This window comes from Hypomesus nipponensis, chromosome 28 (assembly GCF_054491055.1).
Source record: "Hypomesus nipponensis isolate SF chromosome 28, ASM5449105v1, whole genome shotgun sequence".
Classification (NCBI taxonomy): Eukaryota; Metazoa; Chordata; class Actinopteri; order Osmeriformes; family Osmeridae; genus Hypomesus; species Hypomesus nipponensis.
Genome location: NC_140388.1, coordinates 10,030,967 through 10,050,777, shown reverse-complemented (window position 1 = coordinate 10,050,777; position 19,811 = coordinate 10,030,967). Strand labels below are relative to the sequence as shown.

Sequence of the window (19,811 nt, the reverse complement as noted above, 5' to 3'; positions counted from 1 at the left end):
CCCAGTTTACCATAATACATTGATTTTGCATATAGCATGTATTACATGCCTCTTCTTACAAATGTATATGTTCGTTACTGTTCGTTTTGAATGACGAGTTGAAGGGATTATGTGCTGAGAACATCAGTCATTTTTCACAAATAACCTACGTTATTCTCTTCTATTCTCTTATATTACAATGTGATACAACTGTCTCCCCTCTGTTTCGTTGCGATATCAACACGAAATCATTCACTGTTTGATTCGAGTGGTTTTTGCTCGCGTTCTCGTGAGTGGCTGGATGTCAGGGTGGGGGTGCATCTGGGGGCACAACACCAGGCTGTCACAGGGAGCGACCACAACAGTTAGCCACCGTGCATGCGCAATGCCCCACCCTCCCATCCATATCACCCTGAAGCTTGAGATACATAATATTACAATTGATATAATGAACAAGGCTATCATGTTCACTTGCTTAACCTACACATCAAATATTGATTTAATCTGTAATAGAATATAGATGCAGAGCAACAGTCAGATACATGCACAGATAAACACAAAACATTGGACAGGTCTGTGGCAAATTCCAAATTTTAATGACAGTTTTAGAATATGAAGAAAATAAACTGAAATGCCACAGCTTTAAGTTGTTGCTACTGGAATCATCAGACAATGCTGAGGGCCCTGCCCTCCATACAAACTGAAGAGCATCCGATTTTGGATTTTTGGAAAACAATTAACGTGCTTTACCAGTATTCAACCTGGGATAAAAGGATGAACACTCACTTTGATTAAATCTATTTAACAGCATTGTCGGTATGAAATCAACATTAAATGGTTGTCAATATCAAGCTGAAAGCATGCATGCAATGGAGCCTTAGAAAAAAAGGGGAGGGGGGGGGAAGACGACAACTCCACTTATTTAATCACAAACCCTACATCACCAAGCAGCACAGGACAGTGGGGAAAAGCATCTTCCTGTATCACTGTTATGGGTTCCAACCTCAGTCTGAGCGAGCCATTCACTGAATTATCCAGTTTTTAACCACTGTTAATTTGGTGCTATATAGGGATTGTGATTTTCATCTGAATTCGACAATGGTCATGGTTAAACATATATACAAAAGCGTTACTTACATTGTTATCGGGTATCTCCTATAAAACGTATAAAGCGAAATGTCTAAAGTCTAAATCCCCAAAGGACACATCAAAGCAAAGTAGATTACCAAACAGGATCAGGTCACAGTTTAAGTGTTTTGACATGTCAGGTAATAAGATCAGTGTCTGCACTATAGCTTATATGAGAGAGGTGATGACACTAAAAGATAAATTTGGCACTTGACTGTAGTTGTTGTATTGTATGATTCAAAACATATTTATACCAGACACTGAAAAAACTAATGATGGTTGGTCACATAGTCCTTCTACCTGACATCTGAATCAGCAAGGGATTTTTCCATATTGGTACAATTCTGAATCTTACACAGGCTCTGAGAAAGAAAGAAACAATTCATAGCTATATTCAAAAGTATTTAGAAGAGATTTTAGGAGAAAATAAATATGCTACGAGGAAAGAGCAAAACTGCAGCCTTCACATAATTCTGCATCTTTCAAACTTTCCTCTCAACAGTACACTAGCCACGTCTCCTAACCCTCTGGACCCGACCTCCAATTCTCCTTCATCAAAACCCATAAGGCAATGCTTCACTACATGCCAGGATGCCCAGCTTCTACCCATCGTCAGATAACTGCACCACGGCTGTAGAATAAACTTCTTATAAAACAGCAATTGTGCAATGACATGATTCCCAGCCACTTGTATAAAAGCCAATTAAAAGCTGGGCTGAAACATGATATGGGGTATATTATGGTTCAATATAAAAAGGTCATAGGAGATATCTGTGGTTGAGATATTGTGCAGCGTCCTCTTTCAAAAAGCCTGGAGAAGGAACACTACTGCATGCAGGGGTGTTAATTAACCTGCCAAAAAGTCACAAACAGAACTCTTACACACTGAATATCTCACAATCTATCTGTCAAAGGCATAACTAAAGAAACTTCAGAGATACTATGCAGATATAGTTTTACTGCAGTCCATACCATATACCTATGCATTTCTTCTGTACGAGATAAGTATGGGCAGGGTCTGTCTATCGTGGCCTGCTGACACCTCGACAGTTGGATGCCATAGACGGAGCAGTCTGTGACGTCCTTCTCCTGTGTCAGAAAGCAGACCTAAACGCATATGAACAAATCCCCAACACAGGGCATCAAGCGAATAGGATGTGTGTGTGTGTGTCACTGAGCATTATGACATAAACAACAGAAGAGGATCACAAAGAGAGGGAGAGATGATCAAAGGCTGAATGGGACTGAGAAAGAGGAAGTCGGGAGTGTGTTGGAAGCGGTGGAAGAGAAGGGATTTTAACACAGGGTCGTTTTTAACTATTAGTCGACGTGGGTATTTTCGACATGACTTCCAGGCACTGCTTTAGTTAGAGTTTAGAAGGAGCTGGTGGAAGGTGTGGTGAGTCTCTTCCCAATGTAGACCCTGTGGAGAGAGAACATAAATGTAAATATGATAGCACTGCAGGCACTGTCTAAACTGTTTAAACCGGAAAAGTACTGAGGCACTCCTCATGCAGTTTCAATGGCCTTTCAAAACCTTGTAACAATCCCACATTTTGGCATGGTCACATATGGTCTCAATGAGTGGACGAAATTGTCTAAAAACAACCAACATTAAGTTTTGTTCTTAATCATAAGACAAGCATCCTACAGATTATCCTGTACAGAGGAATGCGCCTGTGTTGAAAGACAACCGGTCAAAAGTCACTGCCTGTACTCACCCAAGGCCGAGGGCAAGGATGTGAGTCAGGACCAAGGAAGGGATGAAGACTTTGAGGAACTCGGCAGAGAAGACACCTCCTTTCTTCATGGCCCCGCTCTTCCTCATGCTCAGGGACACTGAACGCCGCGGGTGACGGAAGTGGAACTCCCTGGGGAAACGTCAAAACATCCACATAGTCATTATCTTGGGAGTCAGATGGCTGAGCAGTTAAGGAATCGGGCTAGTGATCTGAAGGTTGCCAGATCGATTCCCGGCCGTGCCAAATTACGCTGTGTCCTTGGACAAGGCACTTCACCCTACTTGCCTCGGGAGGAATGTCCCTGTACTTACTGTAAGTCGCTCTGGATAAGAGCGTCTGTTAAATGACTAAATGTAATCTCTCAAATAAAGGACCTTGCCCCCTCGTTCCCTTTGAAATGTAATAGCCATCAGGCTTGGGCTTGCATACTTAGGGGGAATGTTTTCGGGCCTGCTGGACCAGTCGGCCACCCAATCAGCTTCTTTGTCCATCAAGATGTCTTCCTCTCGGTCTTTCTCAGAGCCATCTTCCTCAGACTGCAAGTAGAAGAAAACAGAGGACCCGGGTGAGCAGAGGTAGACTATGCCGCTAGTGTGAACGAGAGGGGGAGAGAAGGAACGGAAGGAAGGTAGAGTGAATGGGGCTGAATGGGGGTCAGATGGCTGAGTGGATAGGGAATCGGGCTATTAATCAGAAGGTTGCCAGTTTGATTCCCGGCCGTGCCAAATGACGTTGTGTCCTTGGGCAAGGCACTTCACCCTACTTGCCTCGGGGGGAATGTTCCTGTACTTACTGTAAGTCGCTCTGGATAAGAGCGTCTGCTAAATGACAAAATGTTTAATGTAGAATACTGCACCTGGCTTCCTCTCTGGCTGGACATCTCCACGTCAAAGGTGATCTGCCCCTCGTCCTGATCTGGGCTGGGCGGTCTGTGAGGGCTGAGGATCCGGATACAAAACAAGTTATGCTCGCATCACATGACCAGAGGAGCAGGGGGGGTTATTTTCTATATTTCCGTACTCGCTACCTGTCGCAAGAGGAGCTGCTTTGGCTGGACTCGTGCTGCGCGTCCAGAAGAATCTTTTCCATGTCTCCATTGTGGATGGAAGAGGATGAAGGCACGTGCTCTAGTCCACCAGCCAGAGCCTCTTCTGCGTCCTCTTGCACCACTTCTAGGGTCTGTAGGGGCTGGCTCTCCCCCTCATTTCCATTCCCTGAGGCTGAGGAGGGTGGTAAAGGGTTTGGCTGCATAGCCAGGGATCCTGTGTTGCCATTGATCTCCAGCTCCACCCAGGACCCTGAAAAATGTCAATTTGATATTGATTTGAAATCCGCGCACTTGTGGACTTGGCCCGCAATCCTAACGTCACCGTCTCGGACTGTGGTCAATCAAAACACACACGTCATCCAGACTCGCCCATCGGCTGTTCGTTAATTGCTTGTTTGTTTTGTGCACATTTTTTGCAATTTGGTCAGTTAAACAAAACTCAAAACTGTCTTTCTAATTTGATACAGTGCTGAAACGACGCAATTTATCCGAGGGGACGAATTACCCATCTATCATATTAAATTACTGGATCAAGTTGTTTTTATGATATCTTCATGAGAATGCGGGTCACAAATACTCGGGAATATAAATGGGGAAGGGCCGGGAAAAAAATTTTCACCATCAAAACAAAACAACAAATCTTAAGTGCTTTAATTGTATTGCATATAGCAAAAACTAGCTCGTAGCTATGCCTTCACAAAACGATATCGCCAGTTGCCTTTTTTGTGACAAAGAAATGTGTCAAGAGAGATTGTAAATACGTTGTTAAAAAGTTCGATAGATAACGTATACAAGTATATATTTCACAATAAAAACCTGATTGCCACCTTATGGTAGGCTATCGGATAAATGAACATTTATGAAAAGGCCATTTTTATCATTTTTGGTCGCAGACTTGTTTTGATATATTAAGCCCGCCCACAGAAAACTTGTATCGGTGGTTGGTTAAACTCCAGTCAATCAAGTATTCAAGTAAATCCATTGAACCATTCGGGGTGACGTTATTCAACAAACCCTCCTCATGTCCGCCTAGAAGAAACTGAAGAGCTTGCGACCCGATACAAGTTTGACAATGGCTTATAAAAACAACAACCATGCAATGCCAACACGATCATGTTGCATAGGTGCAAAACTCTTGACTTTACTCGAAAACTAAAGAGCTAATATTGGTACTTACCGATGAGGACAGGTTCCTCGTTATTGTTTTGCTGGGCGGCAGCAGTAGTAGACATGTTTGCTGCCCAAAATTTCACATTCATCAACACGACACGCAATCGATTTTGAGCGCAGGCGCAGTTGCATGCACTGACCCTGTCCAACAGTTGCCCTGACACATCCCTTCCCATTCTTTAACAATCCTCATCAATGGCCTAATACTAACAAATGTCATCCATAAGTGTCGAACTAATAAAAAATGTCACCAAAAACAAAACTCATTTAATACATGTTTTATTTGCAATCCAGTCTTAGAACGCGTATTTCTTAAGAATTTAATCTATTTTGACAAAGGCAAAAAAGCGTACAGATTTTTTTTTCTCTCAATGTTTTCAAAAATGTTTATTCAAAAGCCCCTTGAAACAAATTAACAAAACATACAAATCCCAAATAAATCTCAAAAATAAAAAAAGTGCGTTCTGTCCCGACTCACACGCATAAGTCAAAATCCCCTGAGCCGACCCCGTCCTGGCCCGCCAGTCAGTTTAAGAAACATACTTGATTATCTTATTTCCTATACTGCAATGAGAAAGGCAATAAGGGTCTTTACATTTGGTGGTCTCTAACCAACAAATGAGCAAAGGACTGTGTATGTGGGAAATACTAACAGTATTGGTAGGCCGTCGATAAGTGTCAGCTAAATTAAAGTTGAACTGTCGTTTGTTATTTACTGTGATTTGAGTGTGGAATAGGTTGAGTTGGTAAACATATATATTACAAACATTGCTCCTCTTGTCACAACAGAAAATGTCCTCGAAACAATGTGACGATTACAGTATAGGACAGTGCCATAACTTACAATAACATCCACAGCTATGACATGCACCAGTGGCATTGCTAGTAAGAGATTATGAATTATTTACAATTGGCAACAAATTGTAAACAATCCTGAACTTAAATAACAAGGATACAGTGGCTCAAAAAAGAGTGCCTTGTCATTCAAGAGTCAACATAAATAACATATGTGGTATGGACAAAAATAAATCTACCCACATAATCCAAAATGCAATTAAAAGAATGCCACTGGAAACTAATACAGTACAAGTGCAGGTAATGCCAGTTTGAAATACTGTCTCCTAAGCCCTGAAACTTGACAGAGCGAGTTACTCAACCTAATGATGTATGCAAAAACAACGTAGTTCCATTTTATCTGGTGAAACCTCGCCCCACACTGTATTTTCGATATTTGAGCAAGTGTCCAACCAAATCAGTCCATAGCCCGGACACCTTTTCATTTTATGACTAAATTGAGGCAAAGGAGAATAGCTTTCCGACTTTGACCACACAATGGAAACCATGTGACTTGACTCTTTATGGCGGTTCCAGTGTTCCACTAACGCAACCATAGGGAAGGGCCACCCCGGAACCTAACCAGTAGGAAGTTACACAACTCAGCTTAGTTTAAAATTAATTTCGAATTTTCAAAATCGCTGATAAATTTTGAGTAACTGAAATACAGAATCGTATCTTGATGTGCTCAGACAGAATACAACCTCTGCTCCTAAGACTAGAAGCATGGTTATCTGAGAACACTCTTTTTGGACATCACATACATGGATAGTGGTATACAAGTATGCATCAGTCCACCATTATCTGTCCACCAGAACAAACAGTGCTCCCATTCAAGCAACATCTCCCACCAATCCCAATAATACCCTGAGTGTATAACTCTGCCCCAGACCAACAGATAAACAGACTACAGTGATCAGACTACGCTAACAGTAGACAGGACATCTAACGTTAGCAGAATTCCCATTTTAATTGATACAAAAATAAACCAACTACAAGTAATTATTCTTTGTGTTAAGTGCAGTACAAAAAAAAACTACAAAAAAAAAAAAAACATACAAACACAAACCTGATTCAGAGGAGGGCAAAAATCAAAACAGAACATTTAGTTGAGTAGCCTTAAAAACCATTAAAACGAGACAGACCAGGCACATCAGTGGCACAACATGGCTATCACCGTAGCCCTTCACCGCTGGGCTCCAGCGCGTGTGCTGAGCTTCACACGGTGGCACGGAGTACGAGACTGATAGCTGGCTGTTTGCACACAACCAGCCTACATTAAGATTGGATGGCTTGAATCAGTCACCGGAGAGTGACTCTGTGCTTACTGGTGTTACCCCTAGTCTGCACACTGTATAAACTCCTGGTATCAGATACATAGTAGTGCTCAGCTTTGTGTGTGGGTGTGTGTGTGTGTATGTCTGTGTGTGTGAGAGGTCTATATCAATGGCAAGTGTATAACTTTATTTGAGTATGTGTGTGTGTGTGTGGGGGGGGGGGGGCAGCTTGGCAACCTGACAAATGCCTGGGGCAAATAAGGAGAGTCGACAGTTCGCTGTGTTTGTAGCAAACTTTCACTCGAGCAGAATGGCATCTTTGTGGTAGATGGAGAAATGAGATTCTGTAGAAATCCCACCCTATTTTAAACGACAAAACATGCTTGCATACAAACAAATCATGTCGCAATGGCATCGAAACCGTGCATTGAATGAAGAGGAAAAAAATAAGAAAAAATGAAATGACTAAAGAGACAGTGTTCCCTTTTGGGATGTAGTGGAAAACAGTTGCATGGTAGCCGGGGAAGAGTGGACAACCAGAAACGAGTCCTTCTCCAGAAGTGGACTTAGGGGATCGGAAGAGCAAAGCATAAGTGGGATCAGGGATAAGACGTGTTTTGGGAGGGGTTCACTGGACACTAGTTCAGCTTGTCCTCAAATATATAAAGGTTGTTGGTGGTAGCCACGGCGATGATGTTGTCCTGGGGGTGCCAGGCTGTGTGCAGGATCTTCTGGTTAAAGTCCAAGCTGTCCACACTGATCTCGTCCTTCTTGCGCTTCCCGCCCGTGCACACCTTCCTGGGCTTGAGAACCGAGCGAGGCTTGCTGCCCTCCCGACACGCCTCCAGCGTCACGTCCTGCCGGTAACCGCGATCGAACATCCGGAAGAAGTTGTTGTAGGATCCAGTCATCACGACGCTGAGGAGCGAGGGGACGAGACATTTACATTTAGTCATTTAGCAGACGCTCTTATCCAGAGCCACTTACAGTAAGTACAGGGACATTCCCCCCAAAGGCAAGTAGGGTTAAGTATCTTGCCCAATGACACAACGTAATTCTACACGGCCGGGAATCGAACCAGCAACCTTCGGATTACTAGCCCAATTACCTAACCGCTCAGCCACCTGACTCCCTTAGCAACCGAACTGGAGTTTGACCCACTAGGAGGACCAGAGAGAGAAGGATTGAGACGGGTCGTGAAGGGACCTCTCTCTCTAAAGGGCAGGGTGGAGACCCTGGTACTGTATGAAGGAGATAAGGGGAGCACTTGGCCTGCTTCTCAGTTTAGACGCGGCTATGGTACACACGGAAGTGTTCAGCCTAAAACATAATACGGAGGGAACTTGCAACCATTTGATCAGCAGTGCTCTACCACTGAACAGTACCTACCCCCCTAGTATTCTACACTGGATTTGACTGCCCCTACTTAGGAGGCTCACCAGGCAGAAAATGGGTTACCCTGTGGAGAGGCAGATATTGTTTGCCGTTATCAGGGTCAATCTGATGGTCTTACCTGTCGTTACCATTCCAGCAGCACTCAAACTTGTCAAAGATGCAGTCGTTCTCATAGAGAGAACACAGTTTACTCCTGAGGTATTCATGGACCTGTTTGAACATAGGAAAAGCATGTTTGTCATGTCAGCTTTGCTTGGAAATACAACATAAAAGATCCATCACAGATCACAGATAAGTGCTCACGTTAATTCATGTGCATCTTCCCTTCTTAAAAATAGCATCTATTGTGCTTTGGCAAAAGAAAAGTATTTAGTTTCAGCTACTTTTGCAGGGAGAAAAGTCCAGACACAGACCTGATACGTCTCTACGGGGCGAGTCTCCATGTTGAGGTCCCAGATTTTGACGGACAGGTAGTCCCGGGTCATCATGTAGCGCCCGCTGTGACTGAACTTGACGTCGGAGATGGAAGAGATGATTTCCGAAAAAAACGAACGGCTGCTTGGGTCTTCAGGCTCCTCAAACACTGATCAAAAGACAACACGCAAAACACACGGCGTAGTCACCTTCACGGGTCTCAGCGACCTCATCCCGGGTCGGCACCAGGTTTTACACCGGGTATTCTGAACCCCCCCCCCCCCCGAAAAAAGATGCTTACGTTTGGAGTGCTGGTCGCAGAGCGCCGCGGCCCTCATGTCGCACAGACGGATGGTGCCTTTGCTGCTGCTGTACACGAAGGTGTTGCACTGGTTGGGGTGGAACTCGGCTGCCGTGATCACCTCAATCAGCTCCTCCATGTTGGTCGGCTTGATGTCCACGATGTCTGAGGGGGGGCAGGAAGGTCAAGGACAAAGGATCTACTGCCCCTTCAGTGCTTCACCTGATCAGGTTTACATTTATATTGAGTCATTTATCAGACGCTCTTATCCAGAGCGACTTACAGTAAGTGCAGGGACATGCTCCCCGAGACAAGTAGGGTAAAGTGCCTTGCCCAAGGACCCAGCGTCATTTGTCACGGCCCGGAATTGAACCAACAACCTTCTGATTAATAGCCCGACTCCCTAAGCGCTCAGCCGTCTGACCCGCACCTCGGGAGACAAGGGACGAAGGATACTAAAGCTGCGATCGGTGATCTCCAAGTTCCAGAGGTTGATGCGCAAGTCGTCCGCGGACAGGTACGTCTCAAAGTCGCTGTTGACGGATATGGAGTTGACGTGGTAGGTGTGGGCGTTGGCAAACACTCGCCTGGGACTTGCCTCCACCATCAGGTCCATGGGCTGGAACACAGGCACCTGGGGCGAACGGAGGAGAGAGAGAGTTTGCGAGGGTGTGTCACTGGAACTATCTTTGAGAGGGTGTGTGTGTGTGTGTGTGTGTGTGTGTGTGCCACTTGTTTGTACAGGGGTGTGAGTAATCTATTGTTTATGTACACTAAGTTCTACATACCCGAAGAGTTGTGACAGTGGTAGGATCTTTGTAGCGTCCATCTTCCTCTTTTAAGTTGTAGCCCTCTGGTCTTTTGTCTCGCTCACTTATTTTCCACAATTTAATAGTCTTATCTGCCAAAAACAAAACAATATGTACTGCAAATGCATCGTTCCGGTTATCCTTGACTTAACAGCAGGGGGGGGGGGCTCCACTGACCATTCGTGGATAACAGGAACTGAGAAGCGTTCTTCTGAGGTAGCCATCTGATCTTGTTGATCTTTTCCTCGATCTCAAGGCTCTTCAGGTAGTCAAACTCTGGTTCGTGGCTCTGGAAGGTGCTGTAAACATTGTATTCTCCCCGGCATTGTGGTTGGTTCTTGCTCTGCCCAATCACAACAACAACAACAACAGTTTACAGGTCACGTCATGACAGCAGAACAGTGGAAGAGCACTGGCCTGTGTTAAGTCGTCCATACTGTGTTAAGTCCCCCACACTGACCTCCGTCTCCTGCTGAAAGATGACAACGCGGCCCCCCTTGTCTCCGGTGGCCAGTAGATCCCCAGAGTGGTTGAATTCAACGGTGGATATGACATCAGCTGAAACAACACCACTCTCAATGAGGCTCTTTTGACACATGATCAAGAACATACAAAATGATGTCCAAGTGTGTTGCCGCTTTAGAAGTTGTCTAACAAATGTGGATAAAGCCACACACACGGAATCTGCATTTGGTGTGCTTCTTATGAGGTTTTAGAGGAAAGTTTGTTATAAAATGACATACTAGTCAACAATACAACACTATATCTCATTTATCAGAGACAAGGACAGAGACTGAAAAGGCTACTGTTATCCCTGAGATAATAGGATCTCAACTCCACTTAGTACCACACACAAGACGCTTCATGTAGGGTAATGAAAAGTTTGATTACAGACTACAGTGATTGAGTATTGTTATTTTTTCCGCTTTTCTGAAAGTTGGTATCAACAGTTTTATAGACTGTACAGATGCTTACCTTCTGCAACATCGTCATCGATTGCTCCTTTCACTTGAGAGAAGCACCACTGAACATCATTGCCTCCACCGGCTCCTGGTTCCAGAGAAACAAAGTCTGTTGGTGATGAAAACATGCTAACACCAACCTAGCAGGAATTTGATCGCCCTCCTGGCTCTAATAGCAACTTCTTCGATATAAATTGTATGTTTAAACACCGTCAAGCTACGTAACTACTGAAACCATATTTGTGTGCATTATTAAGAAAAAAATAGTTGGCCAATATTTGCAAGCATGTTAATTTCAATATGAAGAAAGTCATTGTAAAGTAGGTAGACTCGCTGGAACTGGAAAGTAACTAACCCTAACCCTAACAGTTTGGTAGCAACTGTTCATGCATACACGTTATTTCAAATAAAGTATCGAGCAAGACATCTAGTTTGAATGAACAAGAACAGTTTCCAATTTCATTAAGTCAGACATTGGCTAGTTCGCGGGACGCCAAAGTATCTCCCTGTCCCAGTTAGCTTTAGCTAGTTGTGCTAGCACTAGTTTAGTCAGACCGAGCTGTAGCTGAGTAGTTCCTTTTTGCAAGCAACATAATATAGTCTTGCAACTAGCTACACATTACTAGCTGACATTCATTATTTCTAGTTAATCTGCCGCACAGTATTCAACCACAGTTCCAAATGTACCTGCCATGGTGAGAGAGGGATTTCGTGTCGTAGACTAAGTTGGGCCCAGGTTTCCACCCACTACCCCTAGCCGGTCTAGTACAATGCAGTAATCTTAACTGCAAGAATGCAGTGCAAAATATGGCACTGAAATGTGGCTCTTCCGAGCCCCTTTTTAAACTTTACTGAGTAAGTTACTCTACTCTACAGATCTCCAGATTACCTAACCCAGTAGCTGTCAAGCGCAACAACAGCTACACGAGCTAGGCTAGATAGGCTAGCAAAATAAATTCACCCCCCCTGCTTTAATTTTTAAAATGGCGCAACCTGATTGTCTTGCAACAACGTCTTTGCGTGGTTTGCGTCAGTGTGGAAGACATCCATTGACGCCCCAGTCCTAAATTAAAAGTCCTCATTAACGTTAAATGGTCATCCACGTTCAATTAACGCCAGAATGAAATATAAAAAACATGTTTTAATTAATGACGTTGTGTATTGTGCTATTGACTATATTTTGTGTCTGACCTCAATGGGCACATACCTCCTGTTTTTTGGCTACTGAAATGTCAAAAAGATGTAGGTCTTTAGTCTACTAAACTGATGAACATTTGAAAAGCTAACTTTAGCAATTAGTAGGCTCCTGTGGCCCTCTCTCTGATCCGACTGTGACTACTTTAACCACAAGATGGCAGTAGTGTAGTGTGGATTGTTTTCAATTTCATGTTGTATGGCACACTGAAGAATTCATAAATCAGGGTGAAATACTTAAACTAGCTTCATGGTGGATCGAGAAAGAATCATGTGTGCCAAACGCCATCACGTTGTCAAATCCCGAATACCTGAAGTGCTCCTCTGTTCGCCTTTTATTTGCATTGGAGTCCATTTGAACACTCCGAGATTGTTTCTTTCCCTTAATATCTTTGTTAATGTTCCCGGTTTCACTTTGGGAAAACAGTGTCTGGAAAATAGAGTCTGGCAGGAATTGTTTGTAAGATTGCCACTTTATAACTGCACTGTGCAAAATGTGATCATGAATTGTTTCCTCTGCAAAACACCCGTGATTAGTTAATCTCTGGGGCTATACTGACACCAAAATGATCATTAATACATTATTTTTCCATGTGCACATTTCACTACATACATTTGTAATAGAACATTGTGTAAAATATACAAGGACAGACAATTTCACCCCCAAAATGGAGCACCTCAAATATGGTAATTAATAAGGACATATTTTAAGGTACAGAGAAATTGGCTGGGGGCATAAAATTGAGATGAGGTGACCTCCCTGTTAGCTAACACGAGTGCAAGAGTTGACAAAAAGTAATTGACCCTGCAGTTGAACATGCACTTCAAAATGCTACACGATATCTTCTTTCATGTAAACACATTTTTTGATTGACCTTTTGATAAACTTTGGGGGACAAAGCTTATGTTTTACCTACCAGTTGCAACCACAAAATGCTTTGAAATAGCCACAAAAATAATCTATCAAATTGTAAATGCATTAAATGTATTCCTGTCTCAGCACTTGAATCGTCGGACCTTCAGTGGTTTGCTTTCTCCCAGTGATCTTAAATAACTGAGAGGAGATTTTGAAATGACTAAAGGTTTCAAAAACCTTTTCTTAAAGTGGATCTACATTAGGTCCAGTGGACCTTGTTCAGACGCCAATTCTCTTTCATTTGTAAACACTTACCTCTCCCTATGGAAATGACGTGCTAAAGCATCCAATCACTTTCAGCAGTTGAGATACCTCCTTGACATGATCTTCAACCCAAGCTTTAGAATTTACATTTTTGAATTATCTTTGCATACTTCGAACATTTGAAGGGGTTAACATAAAAAAAAAAACGTAGGTAAGTAGGTAAACAAGTAAGCCACATCATTTGGAAATCATCAATTTCATTTAGCAGCAAAGTCAAGTTATATAGCAAGGTCAACATTTTCAGGGGATAGTCTTTATGTTCAGGGTAGAGGGTCCTGATAGGATAATCTGAGAATGCAGAGCTCGTAGCAGAGAATGTACATATCAGTGCGATATCACACACCAACAAATTCTTATGATGCCAACTGGCCCATTTAAAATGAGGATTTACTGCTTGAAATAGTCGTCTTGGCTAAGATTGCCACTTGAAAAAGAAGTCTTTATCCAAAGCCATTTATTGAACAGTTTCTTGAAGGGGAGTTTATTTTCAGGGAGTCATTTGTAGATGACAAATGCTATGTGTTTAAGATGGGAAGTATTCTCAGGAACAATCTAGGATCCAGATACCGTTTCCTCCAACCTCCATACTTTAATGTTCCCTAACTGCAGGCCACAGAAACCTGAGAGAACAGATTCTTAATCTTCTTTTGGTTTCTTCACCGTTGCCATGTGCGATCAGACAGCCTATACAATTATTACCACAGACGTGGCTTTGAGGGGGTGACAGATTGCTGAGACAGTTGATCAGTCGAGTCAGACACTCGGTCTCAGAGTGCGGAGGACAGTACAAATGATGAAGAATGTACTTAGAGAGCTGTATCTTTTTTTCCCTTCCTGCACCCTTGTGTGACATCTAACCAAGCTCCATGGCGATGAGCTCTGCTTTCGCTTCCTATCTCGGTGTCTAAATAGATTGGTGTGTCAGCTGGACAGCAGAACATCTGAGGTTTTTAATATCAAGCCTGAGGTGCCTGCCCAAGGAATTGTGGGAATGGCTTTAATTCATTTTTATTAAGTTTTTATGCAGCCTTTCGCTCTCTGTCTTCTTCTGATAAAACCCCACAGGAATCATGGGTAATATTCACTGTCTCATACAGTATATGGCCCCTTTACTGTATGTTTTGACATGGGTCGAGTTCCAATATTTCTTCAATATAAAAATGAAGTGTCTATGTGGGCCAGTATAGTATAGTACCATGTTCTGTATGTACAAACTCTGTCAATTGTTTCGCAAATACATTTTTGTGTCTTTCGCAAATTCTTTGGTGTTTTATTCACTTGCCTTGTTTTGTATACTTTTGTGTACATTAAATAGTCGTGCAGCAATTTAGAGAAACGAACAATGTTCCCCTGGTTCAGTTGTTTGAATAGCTTTTTGAGCACCAAAGAGAAGAGAGATCAAACAGGGACACATTTAGAGACATCGTTTTGTGTGACTACAGTCTCCCTGTGAACAGCCTTCTCACATTAAAAACCTCAAGGACACCTTTCCCCACAGTCTTTCACTGCCGCGCTCTCCTCCTCTTCCTATACTCAGAATAATTGATTTACAAATTGCAAACCATGTATCATTTTTAAGAAGTGACAAGAACAAAGCCGCAACAAATGTCACATAATTCGTCAAGGTAACGAAACCAGTCTGATTAGCATAATCTCGTCTGTGGTTTAAAAAAGAAAGCTTGAAATGGGAATATACATCCTGCATATATACATCTAATATGTATACTGTATTCATGTGTGAATTCCTGTGTGAATTCATGTTTATTCCATCATTCCAAAAGTTGTGTCCATGGTTACCAGAGGACTTTCATTGCTTTCTCAGGTGTGTGTAGGTGAGACTTTAACTAACTGTAAATAAGATTTATTTTGATCTTCACACATGAAAAAACTGTATATTTATACATGTACTGTATAAATAACTGTTTATCCAGTAACTGTTAACATGTTTATAAGTCAGTTGTCACATTGGGTAGTTACTATATGTGACAAGTTGTGGGCTACAATCAATATCAACCTTCTCCCAATCTTCATATTGGCCCCTTATGTCTGTTTCTACATTAAAGTGGAATTCGCCACTCTACTTAATTTTTTGGGGTGACTGCAGGACTGCTGGTCTCGTGAGATGAGCATAACAGATGTTAACAAATGGGTGATTAAAACAGAGGAGGTAAATCACTACTTGACAACCACCCCATCTTTCCTTTTGATTGCACAACTTCAGGTCACACAGGTTTGTAATATAGAGACTCAACTCATCCATTAACAACACTGACGAACTGTAAGGCAGATTGTACATGTGCAGCCTGAGTATCTGCAAGTTCAGGAAGTCCTGCAGCGAGGCCTCCACTGAGCAGAATATAGCACACAGCCCAGACAGTTAGGAGGCAAATCATGTACAAAATAGAGCTAATGTGATTAACGACCAGTTCACCTGCTGGTGTACGCTCGAGTGTATCAGTGCACTGACCACTGAAGACCCGTTAAGGAAGTAATTCTGTGCATTCTTTACTGTCCAACTCATGTATTTAAGCACGGCTGACAGAGTTTTTACTCATGCCATCAGTTTGTCTTGAACTGATTGTTTGATCCGGACGCTCAACTAATAAACCAAAGTCAGACTCCTTTCCTTTGTTGTGACTCCTTCCGGCCTGCCTTCTTCAGAAGAACCTCCTTATCGCAAACCCATGTACAAATCAAATCAAATCAAATCAAATTTATTTGTATAGCCCTTTTTACACGCAAGCATGTCACAGAGGGCTTCACATACGCCCATGGAACTGCCCCTCAACCAACCTAAACCCTCAAGGAAGACAAGGAAAAACTCCCAGAAAAACTCCCAACGGGAGAAAAAATGGAAGAAACCTTGGGAGGAGCAATTCAGAGAGGGATCCCCTCCTCCAGAGACGGTTGGCAAGAGAGAGGAGCAGAACACAAGCTAAACATAGTCATACAGTGTCAATGGGTTTTAAAACACCAAAAATCCATTGTTCGGCTTTATAGACGTTGGATGGGACCTGGAAACTCGCTGTTGACCGTCATGGAGGCTGGTTTCCGGTTGACGACCTGGTCCAGCGTTGGTAGACCGACGACCAGGCAGGTCCTGACAGCTCAGACCCCCCACACCACAAGGGATGTGTGGGGGGGACAGAGAGGAGAACAGGGATTAGAGAATGCCAGGAGCAGCTAACAGTTTCAGTCGTAATAGAATGAGATCCCCACCGGTCAAGTGTGGACTAGTGCAGCAATTTAACAAAGCTAAGAGGGTATGTGATGCAGCCCCACACACCAAGACAGCGACAGCCCCCCTTGGTTGGAACATGAAATCTGTTCCAGGGGAAACAACTCTAAAATAGGTTATATTTATACGAATAAGGATGAAAACAACCAGCCCCCCGTTGTCTCCAACTAGTAAACTATAACAATTAAAATATACAGCAACGGAACTATTACAGTAACAATATACAATAACAGGTTTACTTTATTTGTAGCATTTAAATGGGCAGTGTGAACATAAGCTAAAATTACAATTTAAAAGTTACATGTGATACACACATAGGCAAACGCACACCCCAGGTTTACATAGAAAGTACACACATTTAACAATCATAGGATTGACTAAACAGGAACGTTTTTAATCTAGTTTTAAATGTCGAAACAGTATCAGCCTCCCTAATTGAGACAGGTAATTTGTTCCAGAGAAGAGGTGCTCTATATGAGAACGCCCTACCTCCAGCAGTTTTTTTCTTAATTTTGGGTATTACCAGATAGCCGGCATCTTGAGATCTTAGAGTCCTTGCGGGGCAATAGGGTGCAAGGAGACCGGAGAGGTACAGTGGTGCCAATCCATGTAGAGATTTGTAAGTTAGTAGTAAAACTTTGAAATCAGCTCTGGCTTGGATAGGGAGCCAGTGTAAAGAGATAAGAGTAGATGTTATATGATCAAACTTCACCAACAAATCACCAGATCACACACTTGTGTCTGACACATGGGGGCGTGATATGTACAGGAGAGTCATCAGTTGCCTGGACCCTCATACGATTATTCACAACATATGATAATGCCCTTTATGTAATCATCTGTACTCTGCACAATCAAGACATGCAGGCAATCATTACTTGAGTGTTGTTTTTCAACGCAGCAGTTCATGCTATAGACAGCGCCCATGACAGTTGTTGTAGACAGAGCTGCGCCATTTGAAATGATCTCTTCGTTCTGCTGATGAAGTTATCGCAGTGGCCTTCTGTAACAAAGCCATTAAAAGGTAATATCCAGTGGTTCATTAATGGGCTTTTAATACAGTTGTGCTGTGTTGACCAAAGTAACCCAACACAGCTGAAAGGGAGGGGGGAGCACGCACGATACAGAGAGATGTTTCCAACCAGCAAATAAAAGCAGGATTTTAACAAGTACATCAGTGACTGGGATTGGGACTGGGGCATCCGCTTTTGATAAATGTCCCCAATGGGTGGATGTCTGTCAGTCACATTCAACAGAACAAGAAAGAAAAGGGAAAGAAAAAGAATCCCTGGGTCACAAAGAAAATATATATTTTATACCGGTTAATGGCATGATAAAGCCTTCCCATCGGGGTAGTTTGATGTGTGCTATTTCATGTTCCAGACCACTAATAAAAGCTCCCTTTGTGTCAGCCAAGTCTTTAGTCAACCTTGTTTTTTAATTAACTGCACAATATCCTTAAGGCCTGGATAACGGAATGTTTTCCAATATACTTCCCAGTTTTGAAGATTTTCAATGGAAAATTTTATTAATTATCATCTTATTTGGGAAAATCAGGCATGGCTGATTAAAAGAGAACATAATTAACTGTAAGCTCCAGACCGCTCACCAATCAATGGCAATACATGATTTTTCATCTCTCGGGGAGAAGCATAATTGTTTTGACACCAGATAGCAACTGCTTTAACTTACTGACAACACAAACAACCACAAAAATAGCACAGCTATTGGAACTTGCTGGAGTTTCTCACTGTAAAAACAAATACAAATGTATAGATATTTTATTACATTTCATTATCAATGTTTAATATAGAAATATATGAATATAGCTTTGTCATACAGACCAGGCAAACAGGTTAGTTACAGAGATACATTCAATAAAAGCATTACAAGGAAATTGAGATGTGTTAGATGTATATCTCAGTTGGCCGTCTTGAGACTGATCCAATGGTTTCATTGTGGAGGGTGAGCCAAATCAAGTGAACCCACGTATTTAACAACAAAAAAACAGACTTGTGATCCAGGCAGAGTCTCGGAAGGACCCTGAAGCAGCTCTCTGCCAGAACACAGAAGCAATGGATGAAAGACGATTTCATCATTTTCAAGGTGAATGATAAGGTAGCAGATAAGTTGTGAGACTAGGTTCTGGGCAAGCCTTCAATAAAATGTAAATTTAAATAACTGTTAACTTTTCTCAATTATGAGAATAGACAAAATAACTATTAACCTTGGATTGGGAATTGTAAATATAACACCTTGGTATTACAGCTTGATATCAAGCAAAGAGTGAAATAACAGAACCCACACCCCACTGGATCCTTTTAAAATCATAAAACCAACCAGCACTTATTTTCTTGCTAACAATTATACTATATTAGGAAGTACTAATAGGTACTGCAGACATTCACATGACATGTGTTTGACATGGACCGAAAGCCAATCAATTTCATGCATGCTTTCATGCTTCCAGACCAAAAGGTAACATATTAACTTTCCTTCATTTTCCTGTCACCATACTCAGTTGTGACTGATATTTTCTCTGTCAAAAGAGAACATATCATGGGAAGGGAATCTTTAAGATTGAGGTGTTAAATATATCTCAGTATAGTTGCCATCTGCAGGAATGGAGGCTGGTTATAATCTGTGATTTTCACAAATGTATAGCAGGGCGTTTTATCTTCAGACTACAAATCATTAATTGGAAGGTAACACTTTACTGGCTATAATGAGCTTACGAAACCGGTCAAATGTAAAGACCCTGTCAGACTGAGTTCCACACAAGAGGAATGTAGATTACGTTATCATGGCTGATATGGTATTTTCCTATTTTAGGAATCCAGGTGCCACCACAGAAGGGGGTGGAAGTGAATCTGTTTCTTAATTTATTTATGTGAACTTGGCCTCACTCCAGTTGGAGCAGATGATTTCATTTGTCTGAGCAGAGTGGCTGATTTAATAGGATTACAACCTGACTGTTGGGAAATAAGCATTGTCTGTGTGCCTCTACCCACCTGAAGGGTTGAGCACATTTGTTAACCCATGAGTGCTTGCACGTGTTCTCCATCCATCTTGAATCATTCATCATCCTCCTGGCTCCGAACAGCGCCTGGTAAAACAATAAAAACAACACGGTCAACCAC

At 42.3% G+C, this 19,811-nt stretch overlaps 2 protein-coding genes across 3 annotated transcripts; both read right to left on the bottom strand.

Moving 5' to 3' along the window:
- Positions 1-548: 548 nt before the first annotated feature.
- bnip3la (BCL2 interacting protein 3 like a) lies at positions 549-5,159 on the bottom strand. The gene is made up of 6 exons (XM_084694544.1): positions 5,075-5,159; positions 3,877-4,147; positions 3,706-3,787; positions 3,279-3,385; positions 2,829-2,978; positions 549-2,530 (listed from the first exon to the last, which is right to left on the bottom strand). Exons 1-6 carry the CDS (start codon positions 5,154-5,156, stop codon positions 2,482-2,484), a joined length of 741 nt encoding a protein of 246 aa, XP_084550670.1. The 5' UTR covers positions 5,157-5,159; the 3' UTR covers positions 549-2,481.
- Positions 5,160-5,330: 171 nt separating this feature from the next.
- Positions 5,331-12,056, bottom strand: ppp2r2aa (protein phosphatase 2, regulatory subunit B, alpha a). 2 transcript variants are annotated; one of them, XM_084694879.1, is made up of 10 exons: positions 11,747-12,056; positions 11,073-11,168; positions 10,558-10,655; positions 10,275-10,440; positions 10,077-10,189; positions 9,745-9,922; positions 9,289-9,453; positions 8,987-9,156; positions 8,692-8,783; positions 5,331-8,096 (listed from the first exon to the last, which is right to left on the bottom strand). In XM_084694879.1, exons 1-10 carry the CDS (start codon positions 11,751-11,753, stop codon positions 7,817-7,819), a joined length of 1,365 nt encoding a protein of 454 aa, XP_084551005.1. In that variant the 5' UTR covers positions 11,754-12,056; the 3' UTR covers positions 5,331-7,816. The 2 variants fall into 2 exon arrangements, with proteins under 2 accessions (XP_084551005.1, XP_084551006.1); XM_084694880.1 differs by having other exon boundaries at positions 11,073-11,147.
- Positions 12,057-19,811: the final 7,755 nt, after the last annotated feature.

Bases quoted from the DNA above. Each gene is read 5' to 3' on its own strand.
- ppp2r2aa (XM_084694879.1), bottom strand. The intron at 10,441-10,557 runs GTCAGTGTGGGG...GTGATTGGGCAG, and splicing joins TCTTTCAGCAGGAGACGGAG to AGCAAGAACCAACCACAATG. The intron at 8,784-8,986 runs GTCTGTGTCTGG...ATGTTCAAACAG, and splicing joins GCCCCGTAGAGACGTATCAG to GTCCATGAATACCTCAGGAG.
- bnip3la (XM_084694544.1), bottom strand. From the start codon at position 5,156: ATGAATGTGAAATTTTGGGCAGCAAACATGTCTACTACTGCTGCCGCC. The intron at 3,788-3,876 runs GTAGCGAGTACG...CCGGATCCTCAG, and splicing joins AGCAGCTCCTCTTGCGACAG to CCCTCACAGACCGCCCAGCC. The intron at 2,979-3,278 runs GTATGCAAGCCC...ACGTTTCCCCAG, and splicing joins CCCGAAAACATTCCCCCTAA to GGAGTTCCACTTCCGTCACC.